General features: G+C 36.5%; 1 protein-coding gene across 3 annotated transcripts in view; it reads right to left on the bottom strand.

The window, feature by feature from the left end:
- The window catches only part of nphp4 (nephronophthisis 4), a 159,874-nt gene that overhangs the window by 37,702 nt on the left and 107,211 nt on the right, over positions 1–14,961 (bottom strand). For all 3 annotated transcript variants that reach the window (XM_059503769.1, XM_059503770.1, XM_059503771.1), the window contains 3 exons: positions 11,219–11,274; positions 5,532–5,666; positions 2,029–2,177 (listed from right to left, as the gene is read on the bottom strand). In XM_059503769.1, coding sequence (XP_059359752.1) covers positions 2,029–2,177; positions 5,532–5,666; positions 11,219–11,274 — 340 coding nt within the window. The remainder of the gene's footprint in view (positions 1–2,028; positions 2,178–5,531; positions 5,667–11,218; positions 11,275–14,961) is intronic.

Here is a 14,961-nt window from a genome sequence, read left to right as displayed (position 1 = left end):
TATATATATATATATATATATATATATATATATATATATATATATATTCAAATCTAAATTGCATGAATAGTCCTAGTTATTAACAACCTGATCGCAAAACTGACCTGCAATGACAATTGTTTTCTCATAATGACAACTGACCAGAGGGAATTGAACTCAAAACCAGCAACTCATTTAAAACCTTCAGAACAAGACTCAAGAGATGTATTATATAAATGTTTTATCATAATGTCTCAGGAAATCAAAAGGACTTCTGTCTGAGTGCTTCATAAAATACAAGCATAAATAATCTGACCAAATTAAAGGCCCTCATATAGAAAAAAATATCATTTGAATTCACCTCTAGTCTAAATGTAAGAACTTCATTCCAGCTGGTTTAGTATTCAGACTTCAACTTTAATTTCATAGGTCTCAATCAGATATGACAACTGGCTCAAATTAGAGTTCTCATTTTAAATAAAGTTTCATGCTACATAAGTTGGTTCCTTGTACTGTGTGAATCTGCAGTTCCAGATGTAAATTATGTTGGCCTGTCAACTGTCTTTGGTCAGAATCAGATGATGCACTGACACCGAACAGCTCCTGAATGACAACTCTGCACTCCGACAAGACTTTAAATGGTCATCTCAACTCACGGCTTCAGCAAAACTGTCGCCACTTTTAAAGGACAGTACAAGTCCACATATAAAAACAGACAGGGCCCTGAAATACTTCAGCTAAAATAAACATGACATAAACAAATGTGCTGGTGTCTTGAAAGTGGAGAAATGGCAACAGAGAGGGATACTGAGAGAGAAACTAGCATTAGAGGAAACAGCAAATTTGTGCATGATGGGGATACAGAGAGAATGCTCTCTATCTATCCATCCATCCATCCATCCATCTATCCTACATCCATCAGCTTGTCTGTATACACAAAGTCTATAATAGGGATGTAAATTTTCAATCATTCCCATAATTGAGTGTCATTTAAATTAACACTACATTAATTGATTAATCATTAACCTCAATAATGCAAAATACATTCATTGCAGTGGGATAGTTACCTGCATGACAGGTAATGCAAATGCAACTCAAAATGCCAGCTTTCTCACCCCAATGAAAGGGTTTTTTAGTCTAAATAAAAGCCTAAGAATAGATAAAAAAAAAAAGAGAGCACTCCGTAGTTTGGGATCATATTACGTTGTTGGCTATTCTATATCCTGTAACAAAGACCTCTTAATGCGCCTTTTTAAATGGCTTCATGGTGCTTGTTATTGTATTTTAAAACAATCGCAACATTTGTAATTGACCATGCTTTTGGATTCATGCCGTTCAAGCCCATAAATTAAAATCATTCACGCCATTCGCCATTAAAAGCCATTCAAAGCCATTCACAGCTTATATTCTTTTTTGCTGGTTGGTCACGAAATTCCACGTATTTAATATTTTTTTGTTCCTTTTTCCAAATCCTCACTGTCTCAGACTTTATATTCTTGTTTTACGATTTTAACCCATGTGTACCCATTGCATTTTAGGGTGTACTCACACAAGGCATGGTTGCCTTGAACTGATCCCGAACGCGATTATCCCCCCTCCCCACTTCCCCGCTGGCCTGCACTCACACTTGCACTAAACTTTCTGGGCTGGAGCACGCTTATGTCATGTATAATATAAAGGAAGAAAACCACTTTCGGTAATATTCTGCCAAATAATTAATAATAATTAATTTATAATTTATGCCGTGCATTGATTTTCACTTGTATGTATCAGAAAATTTTATCTGCTCTAATATATCTATCTATCTATCTATCTATCTATCTATCTATCTATCTATCTATCTATCTATCTATGAATTAAAACAGTACAGAAACAAATGCAGTCAAGAAAATTACAAACAGGAAAATAGCCTAAATAGGCATAAACCTAAGGCTGGTTTGGTGCCAGGAACATAAGTAGACTTCTTTGAAAAAAGAAACTACTACAAAAGTGAAGAATATGGCCACTGTATAACTGAATTATTTGTAAGTGTGTCTGTATGGTTCTCACCCAGCAGTGTGTGTTCCGAGGGTGATGACAGGGGCGTGCACTGGAGTGAAGGTCAGCTCCTGCATCTCATCCTCTTCCTCACTTCTGTTTCCCTCTCTCTCCTGCACACTCAGCTCCAGATGAGCTATGCTGCCGGCAACTGGACGCTCCTGATTCAATTTAAATCAACACACATAGGCAGAAAGAGAGGAAAACAGACAAATTCAAGAATCATTTTGGACTAAAGTTCAGCAGCAGATCCTGCAATACAAAAAACCCAGAGGCTCTGATGCTCTTATGAGTTTTGTCTCATAAATCTTCAGTGTATGATTATCTCTCTCTGTGAGGACTGCAAAATACTGAGAATATTTAATCAGCAAATCTACAAAGAACCTCCTAAAATGTGCAAAAAATAATCATGTTTGAGGGTAATAACAGATGTTTAGGAAGCAGATGAGAGTGTTAAGACAACAAAGAGGTCAACAGATCAGAGACGAAATCAGTAAGGAAAGTTCATTAGTACTTTCACAAAAAAAGACACTGCACAACCAAATGCTCTACAAGTTCTTTATGAAACGCCTGAAGACACGACTCTTCCAAGGACTTGATCAAAAACCAACTGCAGCATTTTCTATACTCATTACCTAGGCCACTGACCATCAGATTTATATTGCTAAAAAATTGGAAAGTATTTTCTCAATCAGGCAAGCTTGAATCTGACAGGCTGGCTTTACACAGTTTCTAGGAATCAAGGTGCTCTTTTGTTTGTTTTTTTTTGCCTGGAAACCAAACTTGTTTCTTTTGAAGACACACTCTTTTCTTTAAGTTTTGAAGCTTAGTGACATCAAATAGTTTAGTCTGAGAAAACTAATTTACCACAAATAGAACTGTATATTTGTTGCATTATAATGTATGTGAAGTAACTTTTTAATAGTTTTTCTTGACAGCTGAATAGCTTAACCTAGAAAAATATTGTTGTGCTATTATTTGGAATTATTTGCATTTTTCCTTAGTGGTCTAATAATGTGGTATATTAGAAATATCATCGTAGATAAACCTACTCTTAAACGAACAAAACAAACAGACAAACAAAACAAAATACTTCATGCCAACTAAGGCTATGTCCTTATAAGAACCTTTTTTAAAAGGATTGAATGTATGTATGAATGAATGAAACAAGTTTCACTAACAGTACTACTGTTAAAAAACTTTGATAAAATAAATGCAGCATTGATGAGCATAACATACTTACAGTACTGTACTATATATTATATTTATCTATTAGCTTGTACTTTTCTGGCAAACTTTAGCTCTTTGTATCACACTGTTACTGCCCACTTTTGATGAATTGCTTGGGTGGCAGTAATCCTCATTATATGTATGTACATGTGGCATGCTGGTATATGCATTCAAAATCACATTCAAGCATGCACACTATACACACATACAAATGCTATGCAGTATACTTAAAAATGCAATTGTAACACTTCAGCCAAATTGCAAGTGTATTCTACCATTCTGCATTTGTGTTTTAAAAATGGTACAGCTCAAGATGTTCGCAAAGCTTTGTCCATACAGACTGATCTTTTTAAGTTAGCTGAAACCAAATCCAAATAGAATTTGAAATTCTAACTTTAAGATAGGAATGGGAGATTAATACACAGAGAAAACAAATGCACAGGGAATAATTTAACACCATCCCAGAATCACCCAGAAATGACATGCAGGAAGTTGAGCATAGCAGAAATATTCTCCTTAATCTCGACAGCCCATGTATGGCACAAACAGCCTTAAACAACTGTGGAGGCGGTAACAAAGCAAGTTGTATGTTTATTTACAGACATCATACATCATATAGTCAAATGCACCCCATGACTAAAGGCAACGGCATAAACATATATTCTCCCACACACGATTAACATAATACCTTTGGATAGCTTTGTGAAAATGTATGACATGTTCCCACTCTATACAGACTGTATCTACACTGTATTTACATTAAAACAACAAAAGCCCATTACCATTATAAACCGTTCCAGCTCAGTTTTCTCAGCATGCCTTGCTGATGTTGCTGTGGAAAAACTGTAATAATGCACTGATGGTTTTATAGTATAATACACAATGTTTTTTACACAACAAGGGACATTACACTAATTAAAGGTAAATTTGTTTCTTCAAATATAGTATGGCATCATTTGTTCATCAACAAATTCACTGCAGTGAACAGGTGCCGTTAGAATGAGAGTTCAAACATCACAATTAATGCACAAGTAATCCACATGACTCCAGTAAGAGCTTTGTTTGTAATAAACAAATCCACCATTAAGACATTTTTAACGTCAAACTATTGCTTTCAGCTAAGAGTCCTGTATCCATAATATTGCTTTCTCCGGTGAAAAAAAGACATCTTGTCTGAATCAGAAGAGAAATAATGCACAGGCCATGCACCAATTGCTAGAGAAAACAGTTCAATATAGCTCTAAAATTACAAACACACGGTTTTTCACTTCACTAGACATTAACTGATAGACTGGAGTCACGTGGATTACTTGTGGATCATTGTGATGTTTTATCTACAGTTTGGACTCTTATTCTGACATTTCTCCAAATCTATTCTGATGAAGAAACACATTTATCTAGATCTTGGATGGCCTAGGGCCAGGGGTAAATACATTTTCAGCAAATGTTCATTTTTGGGTGAACTACTTTAACTTAAATGATAGAATATATTCTGAATGCATTTTCTTTTCTTAGCTACTCTGGGAACTTTTATCTTTCTATATACTGTGATCCTCCTCCATAAAGCCCTCGCTCCATTGTTTACCTACAAAAGCAGTATCATGTAGATGCCAACTCTTGCGTATCGTCAGGAAAACGTAAAGCCTGACAGTGGAAAAGCCTGGCGGTACATAAAATGTTGATGATCATGTGAATCATGAATCATTAAAATGTACTTCAGAGCTCAAGTGAACAAATCTGCTGGACCACTGATGGATATATTGTGAGTGTGGAGCTGCAGTCACGTTAAATCTCATTTGCATGATTTTCCAATTTAGTGGCATAGACTCACTGAACCAGATCAAGTTTAAAAGTTCTCTCCAGTTTTTGCGGTAAGGAAAAACTCAAACTGGCACTTACAGTAGATCTTATGCAAGCATGAAACATTATAATAGTGCAGCTAATTTTGTCAAAACGATGGGACAGTTAATGGTGCTCTTAGAAGTTCTGCAAAAATGGTATTAAACAATTGTAGTTCAAGTAAATACATGTTACAAACTCATTTTAGTATGAAATTCCTTAATGCTGCTCTCAACAGGTTAGGTGTGGGTTTTGTGGTGTACAGGTGTCTTTATAATCAGGGAATCCAAGTGCTGTGTTTTTTCTATGCTATATTATGTTTTGAGTGTAGGCGTTTTATTCCTTTGCATGAATGTATCTCTGTGCTTTGGTTTAAAAGAGCATATATACATTTGTGTGTTCGTGTTGAGTATGTTTGTGTGTGCGTATGTGGGTGGAAAACTTACGACATGTGACAGCTGGTGGGCCGATGCCATCAGGGAGGGAGAAAGCAGAGAGGGGAGCTGTTGTTGCCATGGAGACCCCACCGTGTGGCTCATGGTTGGGTAGCGTGAAGTCGCAACCAGCTGAGAGAGAGACAGCTGAACAACAGAACCAGAGAAAGGATAAAAAAGAAGGAAGAAAAATTAATACATATTTATCGTACAAAACAACGGGCAGAAACATCTGACGGTGTGGCAATCCCCCGCAGCTGGCATCTACATAAAGCCAACATCCAGCCAACACAACAGCAGGATGAAATTAGAAACCTGTTTAGGTATAAATGTGACAGATCCAGCTTTGGGTGCTGCTACGCACATGTTTTCATATAAGACCTAATTTCTCTTTCTTCACTTTGAGCCTTTCACTGTTCCTGTTTGCCTCATGCTCATAATTTGAGTCTCTATTGTTGTCAAAAGTAGCATTATACATCAACCCCAATCAGTGTTGGGGAAAGTTACTTTTAAAAGTAATGCCTTACAATATTGCGTTACTCCCTAAAAAAGTAACTAAATGCGTTACTTAGTTACTTTTTATGGAAAGTAATGTGTTACATTACTTTTGCGTTACTTTCACGTTACTTTTTAAATATGAGCAGGGCTTGATTGTTTTTAATATAAGAAGTTCTATTTATAGCAAATGTAAAAGCCCTTTAACACCAAAAAGTGTAATGAATAAATCTCAGGCTGAAGGAAAAGTAAATTCACGTCTGTACAGTAGAACACAGGAGAAGAAGGTTCAACACTCTTCAGCAATAAAAAAAACAATGAAGCACAATTGTTAGTTTATCTAAAGTAATTTTTTGATTATTAGTATGGTTGAACTGGATCATTAAAGGTCAGCAGCAAAGACACTGTTAATAAAATGGGAATAGATACATTTGTGTTATTTAATATATTTAGTTATTGCAGGTTTGCGTCATATTCTGAGTTTGCATTTCACTGTTTTGATTAATTTTGATGAATACTAAATCTGTTTTTTTTTTTTTTTGTGTGAGTGGGATGAATTAAAGCACATTCACATTTAGTCTAGAACTACAGTAACATCATGTTCACACAGCGCACACAACGCCTCCATACTTCCGATTTCTCCCAATATGGGAACAGGAGGCTTGTCAGTCAAAAAACGGGAATACAAAGTAACTGGCGTTACTTTTTTGAAAAAGTAACTCAGATATTTTCTTGTAAATTAAAAAGTAATGCGTTACTTTACTAGTTACTTAAAAAAAGTAATCTGATTACGTAACTCGCGTTACTTGTAATTAGGGATGGGACGATAACCGGTTTTATTGATAACCGTGATAAAATGTGCTGAAGGTTAGTAATATCGTTTAAAAATGAATTATCATTAAAACCGTGTTTGATTATCGCGGTTTTAATAACTCACTATTAAATCATGTCCAGCCAGCAACAGTCTGACGCAAGCGCAGCGCACAATGTTTTTTTTGTTTTTTTCGAGAAGGAATGGCGAAAGTCAGTGACTTTTCTATGCTTTTCTATGCTTCTACACTTTTCATTGTAAGGAAGGAAATGCCACAGAATTTAATCTTTCTTTAAATTAAGTGCATAGAGTTGCTTGTTTTCTTAGTTGTTTGTTGATTATTAAATATAAAACTTGCTGAAATGTTTTCAGTGTGAGCATCAACTATTTTTGAACACTTTCATCTCGTTTCAACAAAACCGTGATAATATTGATAATCGTGATAATTTTAGTCACTATAATCGTGATATTAAATTTTCATACCGTCCCATCCCTACTTGTAATGCATTACCCCCAACACTGACCCCAATACACTTTCTGCACTTCTGACGCAGTCATCGATTTCTGCCTCTTTGAGAGTCTGATATTACTCATCTCAGCTGCTGAGTTTTTGTCTTTTGACAAAAATATCCTTTAAATTTCCAGTATTTTGACATTACATGCTCATTAAATTTACGGTAGTCAGATTTACTCTTTATTTTAGTGGAAGAAAGACAAATATATGTGCAAACTGTCTTTTTTGTGAAAACTTGAATTCTTCTTCAAAAGTTAAAATTCAGTTAGTTTCAGTTATTGTGTTTTAATTAGTAATCGTCACAAATGCATTTTCTTGCATTTATTTAATACCATTCAAAAAATTATATATATATATATATATATATATATATATATATATATATATATATATATATATATATATATATATATATATATATATATAGAAAATTTATTTTATTATTTTGTAAATGGTATCAAAAATGTGAAAAAAATATGTGACCTGATGGTTGTCAAAGGTCAAGCCCTGAGAGGAAAATGTTTTTATTCACCCTGTTGTTTTTATGGACCCAATTTAATATTACTCTAATAATAATGTTGTCATTGCTGCTGTCAAAAGATTAAGCAATACATCAAAATAATCATAAATTTACTTTACAGAACAACAGTAAAATAACAATACTAATATTCATCTCTGTGAAACATATTTCTTTGCTTTCAAATGTTAAACCATAGAGCTTTTATTTTAGCATTTATTATTACAAACGATTTGCATTACAAATTTGGGAGATGATTGGCATTTTGCAATTTCAAAGTTATAAGCGATCCCAACTCAGACAAAGGTCATAAGTTTGCATCCCTGTATTATAGCAAGCAATAACATATCATATCATAATCATAAAAAGCACTCTGAAACTTATCTAAATGAAGACATTAAGGCTGTGGTGATGTAACTGTGCTGCTTTTAATCAGATTTAGTCAAAAATTACAGTTTGAAAGACTCCCTCCAGCGCTAATGCTCAGAGATTTGTACAGACTTTAGCATGCATCAGTTGCTGATGTAAAGCACCTCTCTGGCCTTAAGAAAGGCTGATGGATTCACAGGCTGTGTGATGTGATCTGTGTAGCACAGGACTGGAAGACTGTGATGGGGTCAGTGATGTTAAACTCATGACTCAACTGCCCCCTAAATCACTGGCAGCCAGTAGACCCTAAAAGCATTTCTCTACTGACCCCAATACAGCATAAATCTATGACTCACTGACCCCAATAATGCTTAAACGCATGACTACAACGAGCCCCGAAACTCACACTGCCCAGAACTGTCTGATCAACTGACCGCATATCAGAGATTTAGACCATGGCTTTCCTACTGAGGGTTTGTGAATCACTTGGAACTTTGTTTTATATATATATATATATATATGAACTATTAGCTGGGAATCCCTGGTTTACATTGTGCTGGTATCAGTAGTGTTCTGCCCTGATGAATGCCAACAATATTTGTGATCCTCGTCAGACAGCAGACACAAAAACAAATGACTCTCACTACAATGAGTTATTACACCTATCACTATGAAAAGAGAAGCAAGAAAACCGAGGGAGAGGAAAGAAAGACAAATCCACATGACAGCAAAATTACTGACAGACACAGTGCCAACAAAAAAGGCACAAGGTTGGAATAAAATTCATGCAAGTCGATATTCACAAAGCCAGCTCTTGTTTGACATGCACTCACTTTCATGCATACTAAAAAACATACAATCAATAACGGAGGCATAGAGGTGGCAGAAAGAGAGAGAGAAAAAGACAGAGAGAAAGACAAAGGCTATTTTTTTAAAGCATTAACTATAAATAGAAGGGGAGTGCATGCATCCCAATTATTTTAACTCACTAACTCAGAAATAAAGTGCATGGGATGTGAGGATGGCTGGCGGCATTATTCAGAACCTGTGCATTAAAGCACCTTAAGTCAGAAATGCAACAAGGTACTGTAAACCTGAACATCATATACAAATGTGCTAGCTGAACATTTTATTTGGAAACCACAAAGCAGAACAGAGACAGCCTACTTTTTCAAGCTTGGTTCCACTATTTTTCACATTTATTTCTCCATAGGGATTTCAAAACATTTCTAATACAGAGTGATTCATGCAGGACGGACGGACGGACGGACAGATAGATAGATAGATTATGAGTCTATAAGTCTGCTTATAATTAAAACAGCACTGTTCACCAACCTGGATTTCCATTACATATTTTAATTGTTTTTGTCGCAATGCTATTTCCTTGTCCATAAAGGATACATGTGACACTGCCATAGAATTTTTCCAAAAAAGCCTTGACTTTGGGAGCGTACATACAGTATGATGCCTTACAATGATGTCTTAAATTGACACCTGCAGAAGAAAGCTTACTGGATTATGGACAGTTGTGATATATTCACTTAAAACAAACACACCACATTAAATGTGTGTGAAACATTTATGAAACCCACCCTGTGGTTGATATTAGACAACAAAGCATACTTCGTCTGTGCATGCCACTCTGATTTCATGTGTGAGTGAAAGAGAAAGAAAATTTGAGAACGAGACAGAGCAGCCCATCAATCAAAGAGATGCGCCATTGCCTTGACAGGCTTTTCAGACCAAGTGAGGGCTCAGACAACTCAGGCTTTATAGAACAAACACAGGGAGCAGGGTCGCTAAAAAAACAAAAAACAAACACTTGAATCAACCTTTCCAAATTGGCATCCCTCTAAATTAGTGCCATACCACAATCGATGTGGACCAGGATCCATGCTTCCACGCTTTGGAACCTTGGAAGCGTCACTGGATATTTTAAAAAGTCCTTAAGGTCTGACAGCATCTGCTTTGTTTTCTTTTGTTTTGCTGAAGCGTTAAATCAGGCCTCACTGTCAGGGAGAGAAAGTCTGAGCAATTTGGATTCAACACATTTGTGTTTGTGAGCCAACAAAATCGTTTTTTACTGACAGGGAAACTTGCAATATGCCATCTAAAAATGGAGGTAGTTTATCCAGCCATTAAAGTGCAAATAAAGACCTAGCTCAATGTGTACAATGTGTTTGTCTATCGGATAACTTGTTTTTATCTCAATTTTAACTTCATATTCAGTCAGTCCCATGCGGAGATTTTTAGTTCTCAGCTGAAAACACTTTTTTTTTACACACATGGAATTTGAATTGGTGCAATCTTGGCAAGTGGAGATATTTGTTTTGAATTTAATTACACTTTGCATAATGCAGTTTATTTTAGAGTTTAAAACATTTGTTAGCGTGTATATGTGAATATCAAAAATCAAATCAGAACTTATGCTTTAAAATCAGGTGTGTTCAGTCCTGCTCGGTTTAACTCCAATCCTTTTAGCAGGCTGAATCCGAAATCTGGAGGACTTAGGCCCTCCATGAGCAGGACTGAACATCCCTGCTTTAATGAACAGACCAAAAATGTTGATCTGATAGTTGGCTTGGTATATCTGTACACCTCATGGATCAGCAGTTGAACAGAGGTTGTGAGCCTCTTGAGTCACTGTGGGAATTGGGAAGCTAAACTGAACGCAGTGTGCTATCTGAAGAATAGTGGTACATTCTCCATCCTGGCCTTCAATACCTTTTTCTTCAGTTTGCAAACCCTCCATAAGACTTCTCAAGCTTTCATGGTGCAATGCTGCCGTAACTCACAGAAACGGGTGCCTGTGTGCTCGGGTCAGCAGATCCCCTCTGATTCTGTCCAGCGCAGATTCTCAGACATGTTACAGCATCAAAGAGAGGACACAGCAGAGTCTGTTCTAAAACCGCTGCCATTCTAGTGACACAGAAACAAACTGCACCCTGGGAGAGAGCAAGAATTTTAGCGTGTGATGATTTCGAGTGACTTACCGCTGGGCCGCGTGGAGACTGCTGCGTCGAAGCCATCGGCTCCAAGATGCGTTCGTCTAAAATTCAAATAAATGAAATATAAATTAGAGCTCAATTGTCAATTGTTTATATTTGCAAAAACTGAAGTATTTCCTTCGCAACAGGTTTCTAATTGTGTTAAATAATGTCATAGGTTGAGATGGGTTGCTCAATAATACCAATGACAATAGCTATGGATTATTACATGTTTCATGGTTAAAAATCAAAACTTTAAACCATGCAAATGACACACTTTTTTACAATCCCAATTTACACAGCAAAAATGTGGACTCTGAGGAATGCTAAGGCTCAGGGTGGCATTTGTTACAGGTCCTTAGGCTATCTGGCCAACACTCATTTGCATTCATGGTGTAAAGACAGCCTGAATGACCCACCGCATGAATCACATTTGTCACGTAAGCCTGGCAGCAGTAGAAAAGGCTTTGGCTGAGCGAGAGATGAGGTTACAGTCACAGTGAACAGAACATCATTCTCTCAATCAGATAATGAGGTTAGCTCTCTACGCCACTAAGAATGACCTCACACACAGACCTGGGCCCGTATTTATCAAGCTTCTCAAAGTGCCATTTTAGCCTCAATTTGATGAGAATTCATTAAATTTACTCCTACTTTCAAACTTAAGTACAAAACCAGGTTATCAAATTTCTTAAGGCTATGAGTCTCTTACTCTCCCCTTTTTTTTTAAGACAGCTCGAGAGGTCTCTCAATTGGTTAGGAGTTGCCAGAAGGGGCTTGTGGAAATCAGGAAATCTATTCAGTGATTAGTCCATGAGCATTTAGTCATCCAAAATCCCATTTGTGGAACAGCAAAGTGTCGTGATTCAACTCTAAAGCCCGATTCGGATGGTAATTGTTTCTCATATGGACATCTGTAGAAATAAATTTATATACCAACTCAGTGATAAAACTCATGGATTCGGATGGTGATTTATTCACAGTGTAGGAGCGAGTTCTGTGATCCTATAACCTGCGAAACGCGCTGTTCACATAGCAGTCACATAATTGTCTGCTGTAAAAAAAAATAATTTATTTACCAATTTATTCTTACCATTGTGTAGAATGCATTTTAAAATAATTATTATTATGTAAAATGTATTCTTATTATTCCAAACATATTTTATAATATATACATTTTATAATATCCTATTTATTATTTTATAATTTTTTTTCCTGTTTAAAAATAGGGAAAAAGATGCACTATAGTTGTATATAATTATATGCAATATATATACACTGGCCATTTTATTAGGTACACCTGTTCAATTGCTTGGTAACACAAATTGCTAATCAGCTAATCACATGGCAGCAACTCAATGCATTTAGGCATCTAGATGTGGTGAAGATGACTTGCTGAAGTTCAAACTGAGCATCAGAATGGGAAAGAAAGGGGATTTAAGTGACTTTGAACGTGGAATAGTTGTTGGTGCCAGACGGGGTGGTCTGAGTATTTCAAAAACTGCTGATGTACTGTGATTTTCATGCACAACCATCTCTAGAGCTTGCAGAGAATGATCCGAAAAAGAGAAATTATCCAGTGAGCGGCAAAATGTGGACGAAAATGCCTTGTTGATGTCGGAGGTCAGAGGAGAATGGGCAGACTGGTTAGAGATGATAGAAAGGCAACAGTAATTCAAATAATCACTTGTTACAACCAAGGTATGCAGAATACCATCTCTGAACGCACAACACATCGAACCCTGAAGCTACAGCAGCAGAAGACCACACCGCGAGCCGCTTCTGTCAGCTAAGAACAGGAAACGGGCTACAATTCACACTGGCTCACCAAAAATGGACCATAGAAGATCGGAAAAACATTGCTTAGTCTGATGAATCTCAATTTCTGCTGTAACGTTCAGATGGTAGGATCAGAATTTGGGGTAAAGAACATGAAAGCATGGATCCATCCTGCCTGTCTCAACGGTTTAGGCTGGTGGTGGTGGTGTAATGGTATGGGGGATATTTTCTTGGCACACTTTGGGACCCTTAGTACCACTTAAGCACCGTTTAAACACCACAGCCTACATGAATATTGTTGCTGACCATGTCCATCCCTTTATGACTACAGTGTACCCATCTTCTGATGGCTACTTCCAGCAGGATAATGCACCATGTCACAAAGCTTAAATCATCTCAGACTGGTCTCTTGAACATGACAATGAGTTCACTGTACTCAAATGGCCTCCACAGTTGCCAGATCTCAATCCAAAAAGCAGCTTTGGGATGTGGTGGAACAGAAGATTCATATCATGTATGTGCAGCTGACAAATCTGCAACAACTGCTTGATGCTATCATGTCAACATGTACCAAAATCTTTGAGGAATGTTTCCGACACCTTGTTGAATCTATGCCACGATAATAAGGCAGTTCTGAAGGCAAAAGGGGGTCTGTTTAATAATACACATTTTAAAATTGTATTGCTGCTGCTGCCATAATAAAGACCCATTTCGAATGTTTATGTGCTTTTCTTCTCTTTCACCTCCCAGACGTGTTCGGGAGTGCTCAAAAAGGATTTGAACACTGAATTATGAATCAATTTCTTCTCGTAAACTCAGAGATGTGGATTCGAATGGCAATTAAATTACCACACAACCTTGGTGTTTGTCAAAAAAACTGTAGGTAATTCGGCCGGGAATTTTTATGGGGGTGGTGAGGGAAAAACACAAAAATCCTGAATCCAGATGGCATTAAAACCACCATCTACCCCCTGTAAATTTGTGAAAATAACTTATGCCCCCCTGAGAAACAATTACCGTCCGAATAGGGCTTAAGAATGACACTTAAGATTTAGTCCTACACTTCTCTAAAATTACCTATGAGATGCTTGATAACTAACTTTTTAGCGCAGCTTTGAGCCAAGAATCTTTTTACACTTCTGTCAATCCTTAGCAGCATTCTTGAAAGTAATTCTCGGAGGCTTGATAAATATGGTCCCTGTTTTATACCCAGAATTAACATCAACCTTTAAAAGGTATCGAAAGAATTGTGCAATCTGATCATTTCAATAAGATTCAGATGTCGCTTTGGATAAAAGCGTCTGCTAAATGACTAAATGTAAATATAAGTATAACTGTAGATTTAATTTAAAATGCATATGACCACTTCATGTAGTTTTACTGTATGTTACCAGAGCCAGGTAGTAACGTATTATATGTAATCTGGATTACGTAATCAGATTCCAAAATAAAGTACTTGTTATTTGATTAAAGCTGCAGTTTAAATGAAAAATGATCCAAAATCAATATTTGAGCAAGTACATTACCAGCCAGTGTTCAAAACTATCACCTTACTTTAGCCCGATTCACAATTATGTGATTATGATAATGTTTTCTAATTTGAGAGATCCGGGTAGGTTTTCAGGGGAAATTATAGCATGCCACTGCATCATTACATCACGTCTATAAACATAAAAAAGTTGTCCCAGCTACTAGGCTATCGCATGTGAGGATCCCGCAGGTGGCGGATCGTTTATAGCCTTTTCTCACAGCAACTAGAATAATTAAATGTATCATTATGATGGCGGATTGTAATCTAGAAAGGATTTTGTGTTTCTGAAACACATGTGAATGAAATGAAATTATATTCCAGTTTTAAATGTGCTTCTGATTACATATAGCCTGGGATTACAAAAGATTTGTATTTTAAAGACAACCAGTTCGAAGGGAGCATAAATGGCTTTTTGGGTTAAAATAATTTCTTAATATGA

The sequence above is a fragment of the Carassius carassius genome, chromosome 21 (genome assembly GCF_963082965.1).
Source record: "Carassius carassius chromosome 21, fCarCar2.1, whole genome shotgun sequence".
NCBI lineage: Eukaryota > Metazoa > Chordata > Actinopteri > Cypriniformes > Cyprinidae > Carassius > Carassius carassius.
The sequence above is the reverse complement of the archived record's forward strand: the minus strand, read 5'-3'. Positions and strand labels throughout refer to the sequence as shown.